This window comes from Neofelis nebulosa, chromosome 17 (genome assembly GCF_028018385.1).
Source record: "Neofelis nebulosa isolate mNeoNeb1 chromosome 17, mNeoNeb1.pri, whole genome shotgun sequence".
In the NCBI taxonomy this organism is placed as follows: Eukaryota; Metazoa; Chordata; class Mammalia; order Carnivora; family Felidae; genus Neofelis; species Neofelis nebulosa.
Window position 1 is genome coordinate 1,689,472 of NC_080798.1, and position 17,871 is coordinate 1,707,342.

Consider the following 17,871-nt stretch of genomic DNA (forward strand, 5'->3'; position numbering starts at 1 on the left):
GGCTCTATTCCAGCATCAGCTGCACGTGCTGCCGGACCTTGACGCCGGCTGGTGAGCGAGGCTGGGGGAGGTCGGGGTGGAGCACGGGCGCTGCATCCTGTGTCTGATTGCCGGACTAGGGGTCCTGCGTGGATCTGCATGTTAGGGAGTTGTTAGCGAACGGGGTCATCTCCAGTCTGAAGAGAAGAAGCCTGAGAATAGATGGAGAAAGGAATGGGCAGGGGCGAACCCTGAACAACCCGGCGTTAAATAGGTGCAGACAAGGGGCACCTGGGTGGCTCTGTTGGTTAAATGGCCAACTTCGGCTCAGGTCACGATCTCGAGGTTCGTGAGTTCAAGCCCCACATCGGGCTCTGTGCCGACAGCCCAGAGCCTAGAGCCTGCTTCGGATTCTGTGTCTGCCTTTCTCTGCCCCTCCCCTCGCTCTATCTCTGTGTCTCTCTTTCAAAAATAAATAAACCTTTAAAAAAAAAAATAGGTGCAGACAAGAAACCAACAGTCATATTGAGAATCCTCACAATCTTTTTAGAATTCTATTACATAAAGTCTCACAAGTCACCATCAGTGACTTTTGTTTTCTTCTCATAACTGTGAGTGTGAGAGAATAAGATCTTGTTTCTAATGAGTTCAGAATACATATAGTTATGCAAATGGGAATGTAGTGTGCAGAAAATGCCCTCAAAAGATTTAGTTTTATGGTGTATTACTCAGCCATAAAAAAGAATGAAATCTTGCCACCTGCAACAATTCGGATGGAGCTAGAGAGTATTATCCTAAGCAAAATAAGTCAGTCAGAAAAAAACACAAATACTATATGATTTAACTCATGTGGAATTTAAGAAACAAAACAAATGATTGTGCGGGGCTGGGGGGAGAAGAAAACTAAGAAACAGACTCTGAACTATGGAGAACACACTTATGGTTACCAGAGGGAAGGTGGGGGGGGGGTTAAATAAGGGATCGCTTGTGATACGCACCAGGTGTTGTATGAAGTGTTGAATCACTGTATTGTACACCTGAAACTAATATTACATGGTATGTTGACTGGGTTTTAAATAAAAACTAAAAAGAAAAAGAGAGATTTAATTTTAAAAGTGGAGAAAAGCATAGTAACAGGATGTTAATGGAATCAAGGATTAAGGTGGAGTTAATTTTCTAGAGGAAGATGTTTTTTTTTTTTTTTAATTTTTTTTTCAACGTTTTTTATTTATTTTTGGGACAGAGAGAGACAGAGCATGAACGGGGGAGCGGCAGAGAGAGAGGGAGACACAGAATCGGAAACAGGCTCCAGGCTCCGAGCCATCAGCCCAGAGCCCGACGCGGGGCTCGAACTCACGGACCGCGAGATGTGACCTGGCTGAAGTCGGACGCTTAACCGACTGCGCCACCCAGGCGCCTCCTAGAGGAAGATGTTTTTTATAAAAGGTTGTGGAAGGGTGCTTGGGTGGCTCAGCTGGTTGAGCATCGACTCTTGATTTTGGCCCAGATCATGGTCCCAGGATCCTGGGATCAAGCCCCACATCATGCTCCATGCTGAGCAGGGGATACTGCTTGGGATCCCTCTGCCCCTTTCCCTCTCTCTGAAACAAAATAAATAAAAATTCATATTAAAAAAAAAAAGGGCGGGGGCACCTGAGTGGTTCAGTTGGTTGAGTGTCCACCTTCAGCTCAGGTCATGATATCATGGTTCCTGAGTTTAAGCCCCACATCAGGCTCACTGCTGTCAGCCTGTCAGCACAGAGCCTGCTTCAGATCCTCTGTCCTCTCCTGCTGCCCCTCGCTGCTTGTGCTCTCCCAAAACTAAGGAAAAATTTTTTAAAAAATTTAAAAAAAGATTGTGGAGAAATATGGCTAAATTAGCGTGTGATCCATCATTGGCCATAATAACCATATTGGACCATATTGGACCATATTGGAAACAGCGTATTTCTCTTCACATGTAGTCGACACAGTTAAATTAAGTGATTTGAGGCTAGAATGTAAGTCAGATATTAAAGTTAAGATTTTTATATTCTCTTTGTCACGAGAGGCAGAATGTCTGGAATCAGTGGTGGGGAAAGCTATATAGCTATTGGAAATCCCTGCTGTAAAGCGTGTCAGAGAGTTTGCATGATTTAGACACATATCACCGGGTAGTCAACGTGGAAGCCCTAGTTTCCTTTCCTATGCTTATCTTATCTACTTCCCTCAAAATGCACCCGGTGATGTGAATTTGTCTAGCACCAGAACCGAGTAATATTGCAGGGTTCCTATGTACAAACCAGTTAGCTTATTAGGAATTTCAAGGTGTTTAATTGAAGTATTACTTCAAGAGCACTGATAGAGAGGACAAAGCTAGGAAGCACAGAGATGTGGGCACTGGAGGTGCAGATGAAAAGCCACAAGCCAGTATCTTGGAGCCTTTAAATCAAACATCTGCAGCAGGGGGTGGAGGCTGTCCGTCTGAGTAGCCGAGTTCCTTGTATAATGGGTCTGGTCACACATGGAGCCGTGGTCCTACACGTGCAGGACAGGTCACATGAGGAGACTGCATAGAATACGGCGAAGGGAGTAACATGAACAAGGCAAGCTCCATACGCAGTGTTTGTAAGTCAGGTGACACAGCGGGGAAAGCGATGCTTGCAAAAATGAGCAAAAACCATGTTTTGAGCTCCCAGCTGTGTCTAGATGCTTATTCTGGGGCAGTCAGCTTATTGTGGATAGAGGGAGTGGCTGACACATGACAGTGGGACAGAAGGATACAGGGGAAGGTTGGAAGAGCCCTAAATTGCTCCAAGTGGAGGATGTGATTTCAGAAGAGGTGACGGTCCGTCTATTATTAGGGGTGATTTAGTTGATGCAATCAGAATATGACACATCACAGAGCTACTGGTGAATCCATTTGAGAATTGAGCGGCAGTTGATGTTCAGTGAGACATGTTATCAGACGGTAGCACGCTCGTGTCAGTATAAAGACGGTGGACCTCTGGGTTGACCCGTGTCCTGTTTTATAGATCCATGCTCCTGAGAAGATGGGAAATAGTAAATTGAGTCTAGAAGCAACTGTGATGGGGGATAGGGTATGCACCAAGGCAGTTATCTGAATGAAAATAGGAACTAGTTTTGACGGTGAGTGGTTGAGTCACCACCCTGGGGACCCGGAGGGACATCATCTTGGGACGCTCTCATGGGAAAGAGTTTCTACAAGAAATAAAGATTCTACCCCATCAGACACCAACTCACAGAACCATAAAGACCTGGTAAAAAAATGACTCAGCTTTTATTCATTAGCATCTTGCATCTTAGAAGAAACAAAAGACAGACAAGTTAGTAGAGCCAGGAGAGCTCCCTGGACAAATGCAATGAAACAGGTGCGGACAGGGCTCAAGAATCCATCTGAACAGATGGAGGCAGCACCCTCCGAGAGTGGGCCCGGACCCAGGGGTGCTCCAGGATCTGCGACAAAGGCAGCCGCTCCAAAGGCTGGTATCTGAGAAGCTTGGAGATCAAGTCCCGGGCCCCCAAAGGTATTGACGGAGGAAACCTGATGTCCACCTGATGAGGCCAGACAAGAAAAAAGAAAAGGATGGTTAATTTCTGTGCTCCATGTTTTCTGTTCCTTGAGTCCCTTCCAGGCACTCTTCTGGATCTTATTCGACAACCTTTATGTGCAGCCCAGTATCTGTAGCACCCCGCCCCCACGAATTCCCAGAATGTGACCATCCCACCTTGAGGATACGTCTGTACGTCTCATTATGGGAATGGCTCTCAAAGGGTGGATTCCCCACCAGCAGCTCATAGCAGAGCACTCCAATGCACCACAGATCAACCGTCTCATTATATGTTCTCCTTTCTATCATTTCTGGGGGCAAGTAGTCCAGAGTCCCACACATGGTCTTTCTCCTAGAGGACAGCAGAGAAGGGAGGCCTGTGTAGAGGCCCCACACAGGGCAACCCTCCTTTTCTAGATTCCAGTGAGATGAGAGATGCTAGAAAGGCCTGAGCAGTCCCCTCCCAAGCCTGGAAGTCTGGGAACACCAAGTTTTAATAAGGATCGAGGTTTAGTGAAGACAAGTCCTGGGACCCACCAATTCCATACTTTGGAATTACTTATACATTTAGCTCACGATCCAGGATGTTTTCATAATATTCTGGGCATCAATAGAGATTTGGAACAAACTGAAGGTGCATCAACAGAGACCAAGTAAAATTTCCGGAATTATGGAGCAATGATTCTTATTTACATGGAAACTTACTGGGGAAAGTTATATGTTAACAGAGATCAAAAGATACAAGATGTGGTTCAGCCATTCTTTCCATCTACAAATGCACATTAAATATATACATATGAAAAAAGACAGTGCTCAAATACAAACCGGGGGTTTTATCCCAGTCTTACACGTGCAATGGGTTAAATTGGATCATTCCTTACTGGCACCCAGGGCCCATGCCACCACCACGTGACCTACCTCAGAGATGGGGTGTGCACAGACCAGCCAAAGTCTGCAATCTTCACCTCACCCCTGAACCCCAGCAGCAGATTCTCCGGCTTGATATCCCTGTGAATCACCTTTTTCTCATGGCAGTATGTCAGAGCATCTGCTAATTCCTCCATTATCTGAGTGAGCAAAGAAAAAGCAGTCTGGAAATGAAGCCAGCCAGTTTTCTGTGTGAGATAAAATACTCCTCATACATTTTTATCATTGTAGTGGAATCTTTTTTTTTTTTTTTTAATTTGAGAGAGAGAGCACACAAGCAGGAGAGAGGCAGAGAAAAAGGAGAGAATCCCAAGCAGGCTCTGTACTGTCAGTGCAGAGCCCGATGCAGGGCTCCAACTCACAAATGGAGAGATCATGATCTGAGCCGAAACCAAGAGTAGGACGCTTAACTGACTGAGCTACCCAGGCGCCCCTGTAGTGGAATCTTTTATGTCCTAGTTACCAACCCCATTACTTCCTTAATGGCACAATTAATTACTGGTGGGGAGGAATTCCTCTCCCCATTTTATGTGGTCTTAAAGGAGGGATGCTAAAGTGGACGGAGCCTCTCTTTTGCCCTAGCACAGCAAGGAGCTGGACCAGGGCCCATGCTGAGCCAATCAGAGGATCGCCCACAGGACTGGAGTCCTGAAGAAATGATACAAAAATAGGAGGAAAATTGGAAGATCACTCATTCTGACAGCAAGCTGACCCAGCCCTTCCTGCTGGGATAACTGAGGCTCTGATTCCCCATCTGAGGCTCTGTAGAAATCTCTTGTTTTCTATTTCTAAGCCAGTTCTACTCATAGGCTTTCAACATGCTTCTTCACATAAGGTAGTGGAGATTCTGTTGCTTACAACCAAAGAATCCAAATTCATACACACTAATTATTAATATTCTGGGTAACTAGGGTATCAAAATGTGAAGTTATAGGATGTATGTGTCACTACATAAAAGGTAACAGAATTCAGAAATAAAGGGAAAAAAAAAAAAAGCTGGACACTAATGATAGCCACAAGCAGTGATCCCCACCAGCCCAGAGTAAACTCACAGGCCCAAAGCCGCCAGCCCTCCCACCTCACCGTGGCTGTGTGCTGTTCATCCAAAGTGTTGCTCTTTTGCAGCTCCTTGTAGAGCTCACCCCTTGGAGCATATTCCAGAATCAGGTACACCCGGCGTGCATCATGGAAGTAGTTGTATAGGCGTAGGATATTGGGGTGCCTGGAGAAAAGATGGGGGAAGGGTCAGACTCATGAGACCCAACTCCCGATGCTACTAAAAGTGATTGGTCGGACAAAGGACAAATTGCGCTGGGACCAGAATAATGGTCTGATACTGGAGTGTGTGAGGGGAGAGCAAGAGGAGGCATCAGGATTTGGGGGTCTGAGACAGGGAGGAGGTTTACACGGTGTAAGCGGAGTGAACTGCAGAAAAAATCTTCAAGGTGGCCTGTTGGAGGGTCATTTGGGGGGAGCGCTGGGTTCAGATGCCAGAGACGGAAGAGGAAACAGATGAAGAGGAAGAAGCTGGCGCTGGATTCTCCTGCAGCCCGTCCTTACTGTAGATGCGCCTGGATCTCAATTTCCCGGCGCAGCTGGTGCTCCAGTCCTTCCTTTTCTATCTGGGACTTGAAGATGACTTTCAGCGCCACAAGGAAATGGCTTTCCTTGAGCCGAGCCAGGTACACGTTCCCAAATTTTCCCTTGCCCAGAGGACGCCCGATTTCAAAGTCCTCAATCGTGAGGCGCCGCCTGAAAGTGAGAACAGAGCCTCAGTTTGGGGAAGAAAATGGCGGGCAGTGACGGACTCGAACCTCCTTCACCTCTCGCCTCCCGCCCCCCGTGCCCCTTCCCCTTGTCAAGGGCGCAGCCAGGCTGTTTGGTTGGCCCACGAGCCAACACTTCCCACGTGCAGCTGGTCTTCATTTCTCGTCCCGCTCCGCTTCCTTCCAGAGACACTCACACGGGGGGCATGCCGAGCTCCACGAGGCCTGCTGCAGCTTCTTAGACAGACAGGCAGAGGTCAACACGCGCTTCTTGCACCCCACCCCCGCCCCCAACAACTGACACCAGTCCTTCTCCACCTGTTCCCTGGTCTCGGGTCTGCTCCTCTTCTTCATCTGCGGGCTGCACGCTGCCCGACTGCATCGCAGCGTTTGGGTGGCTCCCCAGGAGACGGCACGGCGGCGACAGGACGCCTTCCCGAGCCCTTTGGAACTGTCCTCAAAAGGGGTGAGGGTAGGCAACAGCCAGGCTGAGGCGCTTCGGACGCCGACGGCCCCCCACGAACCCTCAGCGCAGCGCGCGGAGCTGCACCTCCAGAGATCAAGGAACTCCCGGGAAGCCAGCGCTGGGGCCTTTATGTCTGCGCCCCCTCGCTGCGCCCCTGAGCCACAGTTCCTGACCGGCTCCCATTGGTTGGATCTTCTGGGCGCGCAGGCAGCGTGTCCAATAGAAAAGACAGAAATGGGGGCTTCCGCCCAGGCTGAGCCAATGAGGTGGCAGGGCACGGAGACCCGGGCGCAGCGGCGGGGCAGACTCAGGGGGGCCCCCATGAGCTGGGGGAACCTGGGGGAATGGGAGGCGAAGCAAAGGGTCTCGGTGAACCAATTCCTGCGTGAGTGCGCGAATGCATTAATGAACTGACACCGCGTGCGTGTGAATGATGAGACACCAACCACAGAAAGCTGCGGGGGGTGGGGGTGGCTCTAAGGTCGGCAAACTCCCAAGCTACGTGCGCACCAAACCGGCCCCCGCTGGGAGGTCGTGTCCCGTTCAGGCCACTCCCCAGGGGTGTCCTCCGTCTTGCTTCCCGAAGTTTCTGCCTCTGTCCTGGGGTGTCCTGCAGCCCCTGCTTTCCCCACTCCACCCCACAGCCCTTGGAGCCTCCCCCAGCCTGGGGCTGTAGGCCCATTCGGCGCAATGGCACAGACCGCTCGCCCTTTGCCTCCATGAGCTGTGTATTTGCTGGACTCTTGACCTTAAAAATACAATAATACATTCATTGTATTTAACATTCGGTTATTTTTAACCAGCAAAAAAAAAAAAAAAAAAAAGAAAAAAGAAAAAAGGGCTTATTTGGAAATAGAGAATTACAATATAGGGACAAGGAAGATGCAGCAAAAACGCTGTTTTATGGAGAAGGAAGTTTGGGAGGGCTTGTTTTGAAGGAAAGTCCATTGGAGAAAAGCAACAGTTTAGTAAAAGACACCTTCTCATTGGTTGAGTTGCCGGGGTGGTCAATTTCTTGTAGGAAATGCAACGTATATCTTTTCTCCTTGGGGCCTATAATTGAGGATTCTTTACTGTTGAGGATTCTTCTGCCGGCGCCTGTAATTGACATCCCTAGTCAGGATGTGACAGCCCCCGTCTGGCCTACTGGCTCCATTTTACTGAAGTTTCCTTTAATTAATTTTCACAGACACTGTCTGCAGTTTGCATTTGGGGGTCTCAAATAGTAAAATCAGCCCACATGTCTGTTTGTGTGGCATATACAGGCGTTACCAAAAATTTAAATTGCATTCTTTTAGACAGGTAACGTAGCAGGATTCTTGCAGAGTCTGACACTGAGGCTTTTCTTTCCAGGAAGCAACTTTATTCTTGCCAGCACAGCTCAGTTGGGTTTCTACCTGAAGAATTGAGCCCTGAACAGATGCCACGTGGCATAGTTTTTAATACATTTTCTATTTCTTTGTCTCCCATATAATGATAACACACAAACATGGAGTCTGATTAAGTGGTCTCATGTTACAAGGTTGAGAGGGATGTTGTCACATGTATAGCCAGGTTGCTTGAGGTTTTTTTTGTTTTTTTGTTTTTTGTTTTTTTCATTCCTTATGGAGAGGACCCTACCACAGTAACAATATAACTTCTTGGAGGAATGTAATTTAGAAAGAAAAAAATCTTCTCCCAACCCAGAAAACCTCCTCACAAAGATAGTAAAAACATAAATAAAAGTTTATTACTGAATAAACCTTAAACTGAATGCAATACCGTATCACAGATAATTGCTAAGAGATGGAAAGTGAGAAAGATGCCATTTCGTAAAGCCAAGCAGACACTGGCTTTTCCAGTGTCTCCCATTACATAGCTTCATCACAAACAATAATTAGTCCTCACGTAAGAAAACATAACAGCACAATTTGTTACACAGAGTCATCCTAAATCTACCTGGTAATTGGGGTGGCTGTCTGCTCCTACATTGGCTTTCCATAAAGGAAAACAAACGTCTCATTTCTTGAGGATAGAAAGCGGTGTTAACCTTAAAAATAAAAGTCAGTTATTTTACGCACAAAAAAGTGTTATTTGGAAATAGCACAGAATTGCCATAGAGACACGCAAACTACAATAAAGCCACAGGCAAATCCAACAAACAGAAGTTATTTTATGGAGGAGGAGGGAGTGGGCAGGGTTTTCAACAAATTCCATTGGAGGAAAGCAACAGTTCAAGATGATGGAAGTCTCTCATTGGTTGGGTTGCAGGGATGGTTGATTTCTTGCGGGAGATGCAGGGTCCATCTTTTCCTGTTGGGGCCTGGAATTCCCGATTCTTCCTGTGATTGCCTTGGAGTGGTTTCGTGAGAGTTCTGCCTTCTGGCCTCCCAACTCTGTTGTAAATTAACGAGGCTTCCTTCGTGAATCTTCCCTTTTGCAACTTGGAGCCAGATGCCCACCAGAGAGGCTGTCTTCCCAGAGAAGCTGAGTGATAGAGATAACATCTCCCTTGATTTCTGCATTTCAAAGAGATGGCTCCTGAGTCTTTTAAGACATTCCTGGGGGGGGGGGGGGGTGTCGGAGCGCACCGGGGGCCTGAGGAGAAGGCTAGTGGAGCTAGAACTGTGTGGCAGGGGTTCAAGCGGGACCAGGGGAGGTAGATAAATGGAGACAAATTGCGTAGAACCCTGCCAGCCTTTGTAAGGAGGCTGTAATTGGCTCCAGCACGTGTTCTAAAATGTACCTGGGATTTGTTTCCTCAGGTGTGATAAGGCAGCAGATCTGGAAGGGACTGTCATAAAGGAAGAAGTTTATGCTCACATCCCTAGCAAATGGGAGTTACGGCATGTTACCCGTGGGAGACTCTGCGCCGTGTGGATGGAGGTCTCGTTCTCGGACTCCCCACAGAAGGTTTATGCGAGGACCGGCTCTCTGGGAAAGGCAGCCAGAAGGAAGGTAGCAAAGCACGAAGCCCTTTAAGGACAGGCCGTTCTCAAGGTGGGAAAGCCAGGCACTGCCCTGAAGCTACAGGGCTCTTTTCTCTTCGTGGGTCATAGACGGGGTGGTCTCTCATAGAGGCTCCTTCCAGTCACTGGTCGGGAGGGGAGTCTCTGATCAAGCCCACCGTGTTCCTACCGGAACCATCTTGGCAGCCTTCCCACGGGGGAGGGGGCAACGCTGCAGCGCACAGGCATGACCTTGGGCACGGATGGCCCTGCGGCACAGGCGGGATCGTGCGTGTTCCGCACCGGGGCTCCTGGTCTGTCAGCCCTGGCGTGTTGGAAGGCGGTCAGCACGTGTGACCCCAGGCTTCTAATGTGTAACCTACTTATCGGCACCCTCGCCACCAGCTCCGAACTGCCTGTTCTACCAGACGTACACGGCGGAGCGGAGGAGCGGGGGAAGCACCAGGGTGGGTCGGAGACAGCCATGAGGGAGAAAGCACTGCCCACCACATGTGCCGTGTCTTCGGCAGGAAAAGGCAAGGCGGAACAGGTAAACAGTTTAGGATTGACTGGTTTGAATAATATGGTAGGGCTTTGGAGCATTGTCACTCCCTTCTAGTACTGGGCCCTAGAGTTTTAAGGAGACAGATAGGTGGGTCGTTTGCATGTGAAAAGCGAGGTCCCGGGGAAGTTGTTAGGGGTCTCTAATAACTGGCTGGTCCTGGGAGGGGCAGAATCTCCCCAGTCAGCGAGACTCCAAATGCCAGGACACAGAAAATTAAAAATATATAGTTAGTAAACTGTGAAATAGATAACCACCTGGGGAGGTTTTCAGGTGAATGGTAATATAATCCGATTTGTGAATTAAAGGATCAATCTGAGTAGTGTGTGGAAATTAGACTATAGGAGGGGCAAGACAGAAGATCTATTCGACTGTTTTCCAGATGGCGGAGGACACGGACTTAAACTAAGGTAGTGACAGAGCGAAGTGGTTTATCACAAAGTACAAACAGTTGATCAGAAGGGACAGTAATCAAATTAGTACAAAAATATGAACATGAATATAATGGTTTCACAATATGAGTTGTTATTTTAATCAACCCATAACCCACTCTGCCTCATTTAAATGGTAACCAGATTTTTTTTTTTTTTTTTTTGAGAGATATATAGAGAGAGGAAGACACAGAATCTGAAGCAGGCTCCAGGCTCTAAGCTGTCAGCACAGAGTCTGAGGCGGGGCCCGAAACCACGAACTGTGAAATAATGACCTGAGCCAAAGCGGGACGCTTAACTGAGCCACCCAGGCGCCCCTTAAGAGGTTAGCACATTTCTGATGACACTACCGTTTTCCTGTCACAGAAATACTTCACTACATAGAGATGCTCAGGCTGATAGCACCGTTTTGCTGTCACAGAGCCTAGGCCAGACGCCAGCAGGGCGGACTGAGCAGAAATGCGCCAACTGAACAGGCTTTGGCTGCTCAAGTGCTACACATCCCAAAGGACCGGCCCCAGACCAGCTCTGGGAAGACAATCTAAGTGCTTAACATCTGGCCTGGGAAGTGATCTTACGCCTGAATCTGCAGGCCCCGCTCGCTGCATCCGTTTGACCAGATGATTGATGCGGACGGTGCGACTCACGGGGAATGGTGGCTTTTGTAGGCCTGAGGCTCTGGGACACACTGTATCTCTGCCTTCTGCGGACCCCCGGAGTACCCACGGTCAGTCGCGAAGGCGCGGCATGCCTCAGTAAGAAACCCCGACATTAAAGCTTCGGTGAGCTTCCCTCATTGGCGATGCCTGAACATACTGTCACACCTCTGCCGAAAAAATTAAGCCTTGTGTGACTGTGCTGGGACGGGACACCTGAACGCTGGTGCTCAGTCTCCCTGGACCTTACCCTTTAGTGACCTTGGCCTGTGTCCCGCGCTGTCACAGGCAGGAACCGTGTTACAGCTGTTCTGAGTGAAGCACAACCTCCTAGCACACCATCAAGCCTGAAGGTGGCTCTGGGGAGCAGAGAACAGTATGGACCCGTGCCATGATCTAGAAGCACGTTCCGGTCAAGGCTCGCCGAGGAAATGCTATTTGAGATGAGAGGTGAGGGATAAGCTTGCCCTCACTGGGCAAAGTGGGGAGGAAGAGCCCATGGCAGGCGGAGGAGTGAAGGGAGACAGGGAGTGAAAAGAGGCCAGCGTCGTGCAAGAGGTAGTAAATGAGGCCCGTCCCCCACCAGGGAAGGCCCCGTGGATGGGCGACGTGAAGGATTCGGGGTTTACCCCGAGAGTGGAGGGGAGTCGTGGAACGTTTTAGGGGGAGAGGGCGGGTGAGCAGTCCGTGACCAAATCAGAGCCGGATCTCTGGCGTCAGTGTGGACAACGGATCGCCGAGGACACAGGTGGACCCAGCTGGAAAAGCAGGAGCCGAGGTGTCAGGTGACGTCTGCAGGCAGCAGGCAGCGGATCGCAGAGCCACGAGCTCCCCGGCGGGAAAAGTTCACAGCGCAGACACGCGCTTGACACACGGATGCCAGAAACGGAAGCGGAATAAATAGGGACTCGAAACTAGTCACCCAGCGCTAAGAGCGAGGTCAGGAGGCGCAGCAGGCAGTCCTACTAGAGGGCCCAGGCTCTGGACTCCGCTCCAAGAGGACAAAACGACTCGCCCGTTTACAGTCTAGCGCAGACCCTTCAGTTGTGACACGTGTAACCTACCTGTGAGCAAGCAGGTCGTCAGCCCTCACAACTCAAGGGTGACATCGTGGACCATTCCAGAGGCACCCCCGCCCCGCATCCCACAGCGGAGACAGGAAAGGCCGCTTGTGAGAACAGAGGGAGCCGCACACGCTCCCGAGGCCAGCTTCCCAAGGTCTCCAGCATCACGCCTGTAGGGCGCCCTCCCAGCTGGAGCCCGAGGCTCCCACCGCCTCCCACTCACATGGACACATACGTCACCTTAACGAAGCCACTAATTTCAAGTTAAGTGCACTGAATGATGCGCTTAGTTTTCTGTTTGTTGAAGCCAGAGGTATGAACAGTAGGAATAAAGAGATTAAAAACTGTTGATGTGTACTGCATAAACACGCCATGTCAATCTGGCCCTCACATTTTTATAGATCAAGGTAAGTAAGTGGTACATTTGCAAGTCAGACCACTGGAGGGCATATATCCTGACACACACGTATAGGTAATACACGTACCTCTATTAGGCATATACATACATGTGGAGAGTCCTAAGTGATGTGTACATGTACGCATACACACACACAAAACACCAGTGTTTGGAAGAAGCAAAGTCCTTTCTCACCAGCATCTCTGAACCTTGTCATCACTAAATTAAATCCTGGCTAGTTTCTTCTTATTTTTTTTTAACGTTTATTCATTTTTGAGAGGCAGAGACAGAGCACGAGCAGGGGCGGGGCAGAGAGAGAGGGAGACACAGAATCCGAAGCAGGCTCCAGGCTCTGAGCTGTCAGCACAGAGCCCGATGCGGGGCTTGAACCCACGAACCGTGAGATCATGACCTGAGCCATGGCTTAACGGACTGAGCCACCCAGGCGCCCCAAATCCTGGCTAGTTTCTAAGTTCTACTGTGACTTGGTGATTTTTTTTTTTTGGTTACAGTGGTTTTGCTTATATAAGCCTTCAAAGTTGTGACTCTTAAAGTAACTGTATTTGCTTTATGTACAGAAATTTAACCAGCATTTTAATACCTTTCAGTCACTGTAAGGAAGTTACACAACAGGCCTGGCAGGCCTGGGAACTCCCATCCTTTGAGCTTGCAGGGTTTGCCCTTGGCTGGGGTTTGTGACCTTGGATGATGGCAGGTTTCCCACCACTTCCAGGAATGAATGGCTCAGAGTGCCTAAGTTTCTTGTGTAAACAATGTGGCTCACACTGAACCTGCTATCCTTCTGGAAATCTAGAACTTGGTGTGTGCTTTTGCACATACATATTCTCTCTCCAAAAGACCAAGGGTCTCTGATGAACTTCCCTAGAATTTTTAAAAATGTGTTTATTTACTTATTTTGAGAGAGCGAGCAAGTTGGGGTAGGACAGAGAGGGAGAGAATCCCAAGCAGTCTGTGCTGTCAGTGCAGAGCCCAATGTGGGGCTTGAACTCAGGAATCGGGAAATCATGACCTGACCGAAATCAAGGGTCAGACGCTTAACCAACGGACCACCCAGGCGTCCCCTAGTAAACTTTTAAAATCATGGTCTTAACTCCTTAACAGAGCTTAAGTTAAATGTGTCCCGTGTGCCTTCCCAGAAACAGGACTCTTGAAGCTTGTCTCTGATGGCCTCTGGCTTTCTCCATTCCTGGTGCCTCTCCTCGACTGCGTTTGCTGTGATAAATCACAGCCTGCCCCCAAGTATGACAAAATGTGGAGTCCTGTGAGTCTTGCTAGCAAAACACTAAACAGGATGGTCCTGACGCCCTTAACCATCTGGCCATACAGGCCTGTGCAGTTTCTCTTCAAGAGCCACATGCCACACAGTGTCCCCCGCATAAACAGCTCTGTGTGAGCACTCTGAGAGGGACCCAAACTAGAAGACACACATATACTGAGGATCTGTAAGGGGGAGAGAAAGGAGAAATGAACAAAATGGCTGCAAGGTGTCTGACGTGGGCAAGAAGGCAGACGACAGTGACCTTCAGGGAGATGTGGGGCACACCTCACACACACAACCCCAAACCCCAACCCCTGCCTTAGCCGTTGTCTACCTCTGCACCACCTCAAACCCCTCGTCTGTACTCTCCGCACAGTTGCAACAGATTATACGGCCGTTAAAAAGTGAGTGTGGTTTGTCTCCTGTACCGTCACACGAGAAGGTAACTTGCAGACAAACAGCAATGGCCCACTCTATGGCGCAGTGTTGCACAGACCGGCCTATGGGAGGTGGCGAGGTCCTCAGGGCATGGCTTCTGCAGCAGCCCACCTGGCTCCAATCCCCAGTCTCGTACTTCCTAATCAACTGTGAAGCCTTGGGCAGATGTTTTAACCCTTCTGTGCCTCAGTTTTCTGATCTGTAAAATGGGGAGAACATCACCTACCACGGACCTGTTGCAAAGGCTAAGAGTTGCTGTGTGAATGATGACTGATACACGGGAACACGCCATGTCTGCTTGCCGTCAGGATCATTATGGGTGCATCCTCGTGGGGACGGTCACGGCCGCCTGACACACGCACACAGGCTCAGTAGGTAGGAATACCGACAAGGTGTGGAACGATGACCAGAGAGAAACGTTCAACCTGGAGACAAGGACGTGGGGGAACTCTGTGATCGCTGAGAGAAAATGCCTCGGGGGCGGGGGGTTAACTCACTCAGGGATCCCCTCACAAGTGAGAAAGCAATGGCGACGCACGGATCCTGAGAAGCACAACTGTTTAATAGACGGAAGGAGACAAAGGGCCTCTGAAGAAGGGCAGGAAGTCACAGAAACCAGGAAAGTGCCTTCAAGTCAAAGAGGTGGGCAGCAGTAAAAGGCCCAATAACAGACTGGGGGCGGGGGGGAAGCGTGGGAGCACAAGAGGGAACTCTGTGAGACTTGCTTCAGTCAGGTGCCAGTGGTGGAGGCCAGACAGCGGACAGAACTGTTGCACAGGGTGTGTCTGGGAGAGAGGAGAAGGGCGGAGCTCACCGGGCACGTGGGGCAGGAAGTGGGTGTGTGTGTGGGGGGGGTGAGACTAGAGACTGGAACACAGGCATGGATTAAGAGGATAGAAAGGGATTAAGAGGGAGAAGTTAAAGACCAAGAGGTGAGGGTCTAAATTGGAACAGGTCCTAGACAAGCTGGGGATTGGGGGATGTGTCCAACCACGAAGAGCAAGAGTGACCCTTGGAGAGGAGGGACCCCTTCTCCTCTGGGGCTCTATCTAACAAGGCTTACAGAGCTGGGAAATTTTACACACGAATCTTGGAGACTATAACCCTGAATAATCTGCAGATCTTCAGTTTTAAGATCCATTTTTAGAAATATCTGTGGATAACAGGACTTCCATTTCTCTAGATACTTTAGGCTTTTTATTCCAATACCAAGATAAGCCACCAGAGTACCAGGACTTTGGACTACATAGTTTTGCCTGTTTTATTTCTAAGAGTCATTCTTTGGTATTATAAACTAGGCAAGGAATTAGAAAACGTAAAAAAGGAGCCAGTAGAAATTAAACTGGAAAAACACAAAGCAACCCCCAAACCCCAACACCACAAAAGCCAAAGCGATAACTCACTGAGTAAGCTCAACAGGAGATGAGATGAGAGACAAAACAATCAGTGAGCTCAAAGATCAACAGAAATTGATAAATCTGAGTAACAGAGAGAATACAGACTAGATAAACAAAAAAAATCTGAGGAACTCATTTAATTCGAGTCCCTGAATGAGATGAGAAAGAGTAGGACTGAAAAACTATGAGAACATAATTACTGAATCCCCAGATTTGGCAAAAGACGTAGGTCTTTAAAAAGTTAAACAGGGGCGCCTGGGTGGCGCAGTCGGTTAAGCGTCCGACTTCAGCCAGGTCACGATCTCGCGGTCCATGAGTTCGAGCCCCGCGTCAGGCTCTGGGCTGATGGCTCGGAGCCTGGAGCCTGTTTCCGATTCTGTGTCTCCCTCTCTCTCTCTGCCCCTCCCCCGTTCATGCTCTGTCTCTCTCTGTCCCAAAAATAAATAAAAAAACTTTGAAAAAAAAAAAAATTAAAAAAAAAAATAAATAAATAAATAAAAAGTTAAACAAATACCAAACAGGAAAACTCCAAAAATTCTGCGCCAGGACACATTGTAATCAAACTTACAAATACTATAGATAAAAACACCCTTCACGGAAAGGAAAAACTACACACAGGGCAACAATGGGTTGAACGGCAGTAAGTAGGTTTCTCATCTGAAACCATGGAGGACACAAAGAGGTATATGTTTTTCTTGTACTAAAAGAACCGTAAACCTCAAGTCTTTTATCCCATGAGAACATCCTTCAGGAATGAAGGGGACAGAGAAACACTTTTAGATGAAGGAAACCAAAATCATCTGTCAACAGCACACCTACCCCAGAAGAAAGACTACAGGAACTTTGCCAAACAGAAGGCAAATGTTAACATAAGGTCTGGAACTTCAAGAAGGGACAAAGAACAATGGAGATGGAATGAGTAAAAGTAGAGATAAACAGACCACTCTTTTCATGAGTTTTGTTTAAAAAAATGTTTGACAGCTGAGGCACAAATTACAACATCCAACATAGTGCTCGGTGTAAGAAGGGAAATACTTAAATTTAAAATGGAAAATGCAAAGGAACCTAATGGAATTAAGGTTTCTATACATCAAAGTGCTTAAAATGCTGATAATATCAGACTGATAAGTTATGTATATACAATGCCTACAGTACAAAAATTAAGACGACACTGAAAACATCATACATATATCAAATGGAATTCTAAAAATTGTTGGGAGTAACCCACAGGAATGCAAAACAATACAAAACAGAACAGGAAAATAACAAAAACAACCAGAAAACGAGAAACAATGTGAAGGGAACACAGTAAAAAATAAAAAAAAATGGAACACTTAAGCCCTAACACACCAATAATTACTTTCAATTTAAGTGATGTGACTCTACCAATTAAAAGACAGAAAGTAGAAGGGATAAAAAAGCATGACCCAACTATATGCTGTTATAAGAAACCTCTTTCAAATGTAGTGACACAGATAAGGTTCAAAATAAAACTATGGAAAAATATAAACCATGCAAACATTAATCAAAACATGCAATAGGGAGGAACGCCTGGTGGGCTCAGTTGTCTGACTTCGGCTCAGGTCATGATCTCAAGGTTCTTGAGTTCCCTGTGTTGGGCTCTCCGCTGTCAGTGCAGAGCCTGCCTGGGATCCTCTGTCTTCTTTCTGCTCCTTCCCCACTCTCTCTTAAAAATAAACATTAAAAAAAAAACATGCAGTAGGGACTATATTAATATTACTGAAGTATGCTTCAAAGTCAAGAAAATGAACATGGGCAAAAAGGGACATTAAATAATGAAAGGGTCAATAACCAAGATAACATATCAATACTAAATGTGAATGCACCAAACAACAGAGCTTTAAAATACCTGAAGCAGAAAATAATAGAATTTAAAGATGAACAGACAATAATGCTTCAGGACTTCACCATCCTCTCTGTGCAACTGACAGAAACACTAAACAGAAGGTCAGTAAGGATACAGAAAATTTGACTACTACTACCAACCAAGAGGATTGTGCAGGCATTCAC

The 17,871-nt window shown here is 47.8% G+C and overlaps 2 protein-coding genes across 3 annotated transcripts in view; both read right to left on the reverse strand.

Annotated features, from left to right (window-relative positions):
• ZNF805 (zinc finger protein 805) overlaps positions 1-17,871 on the reverse strand; it is a 59,655-nt gene that overhangs the window by 21,871 nt on the left and 19,913 nt on the right. The window lies entirely within an intron of this gene.
• AURKC (aurora kinase C) lies at positions 3,242-6,821 on the reverse strand. Of its 2 annotated transcripts, none has more exons than XM_058707093.1 (7): positions 6,542-6,821; positions 6,421-6,457; positions 6,018-6,209; positions 5,541-5,679; positions 4,449-4,597; positions 3,708-3,882; positions 3,242-3,534 (listed from the first exon to the last, which is right to left on the reverse strand). In XM_058707093.1, exons 1-7 carry the CDS (start codon positions 6,603-6,605, stop codon positions 3,364-3,366), a joined length of 927 nt encoding a protein of 308 aa, XP_058563076.1. In that variant the 5' UTR covers positions 6,606-6,821; the 3' UTR covers positions 3,242-3,363. The 2 variants fall into 2 exon arrangements, with proteins under 2 accessions (XP_058563076.1, XP_058563075.1); XM_058707092.1 differs by having other exon boundaries at positions 6,421-6,460.

What these genes read in the sequence shown, in the direction of transcription:
- AURKC (XM_058707092.1), bottom strand. Translation starts at nt 6,605, where the DNA reads ATGCAGTCGGGCAGCGTGCAGCCCGCAGATGAAGAAGAGGAGCAGACC. An exon ending in GAGCTCGGCATGCCCCCCGT is followed by an intron (nt 6,210 to 6,420) that starts GTGAGTGTCTCT and finishes TCTCACTTTCAG; the next exon opens with GCGGCGCCTCACGATTGAGG. An exon ending in GTGCACACCCCATCTCTGAG is followed by an intron (nt 3,883 to 4,448) that starts GTAGGTCACGTG and finishes GCTGTCCTCTAG; the next exon opens with GAGAAAGACCATGTGTGGGA.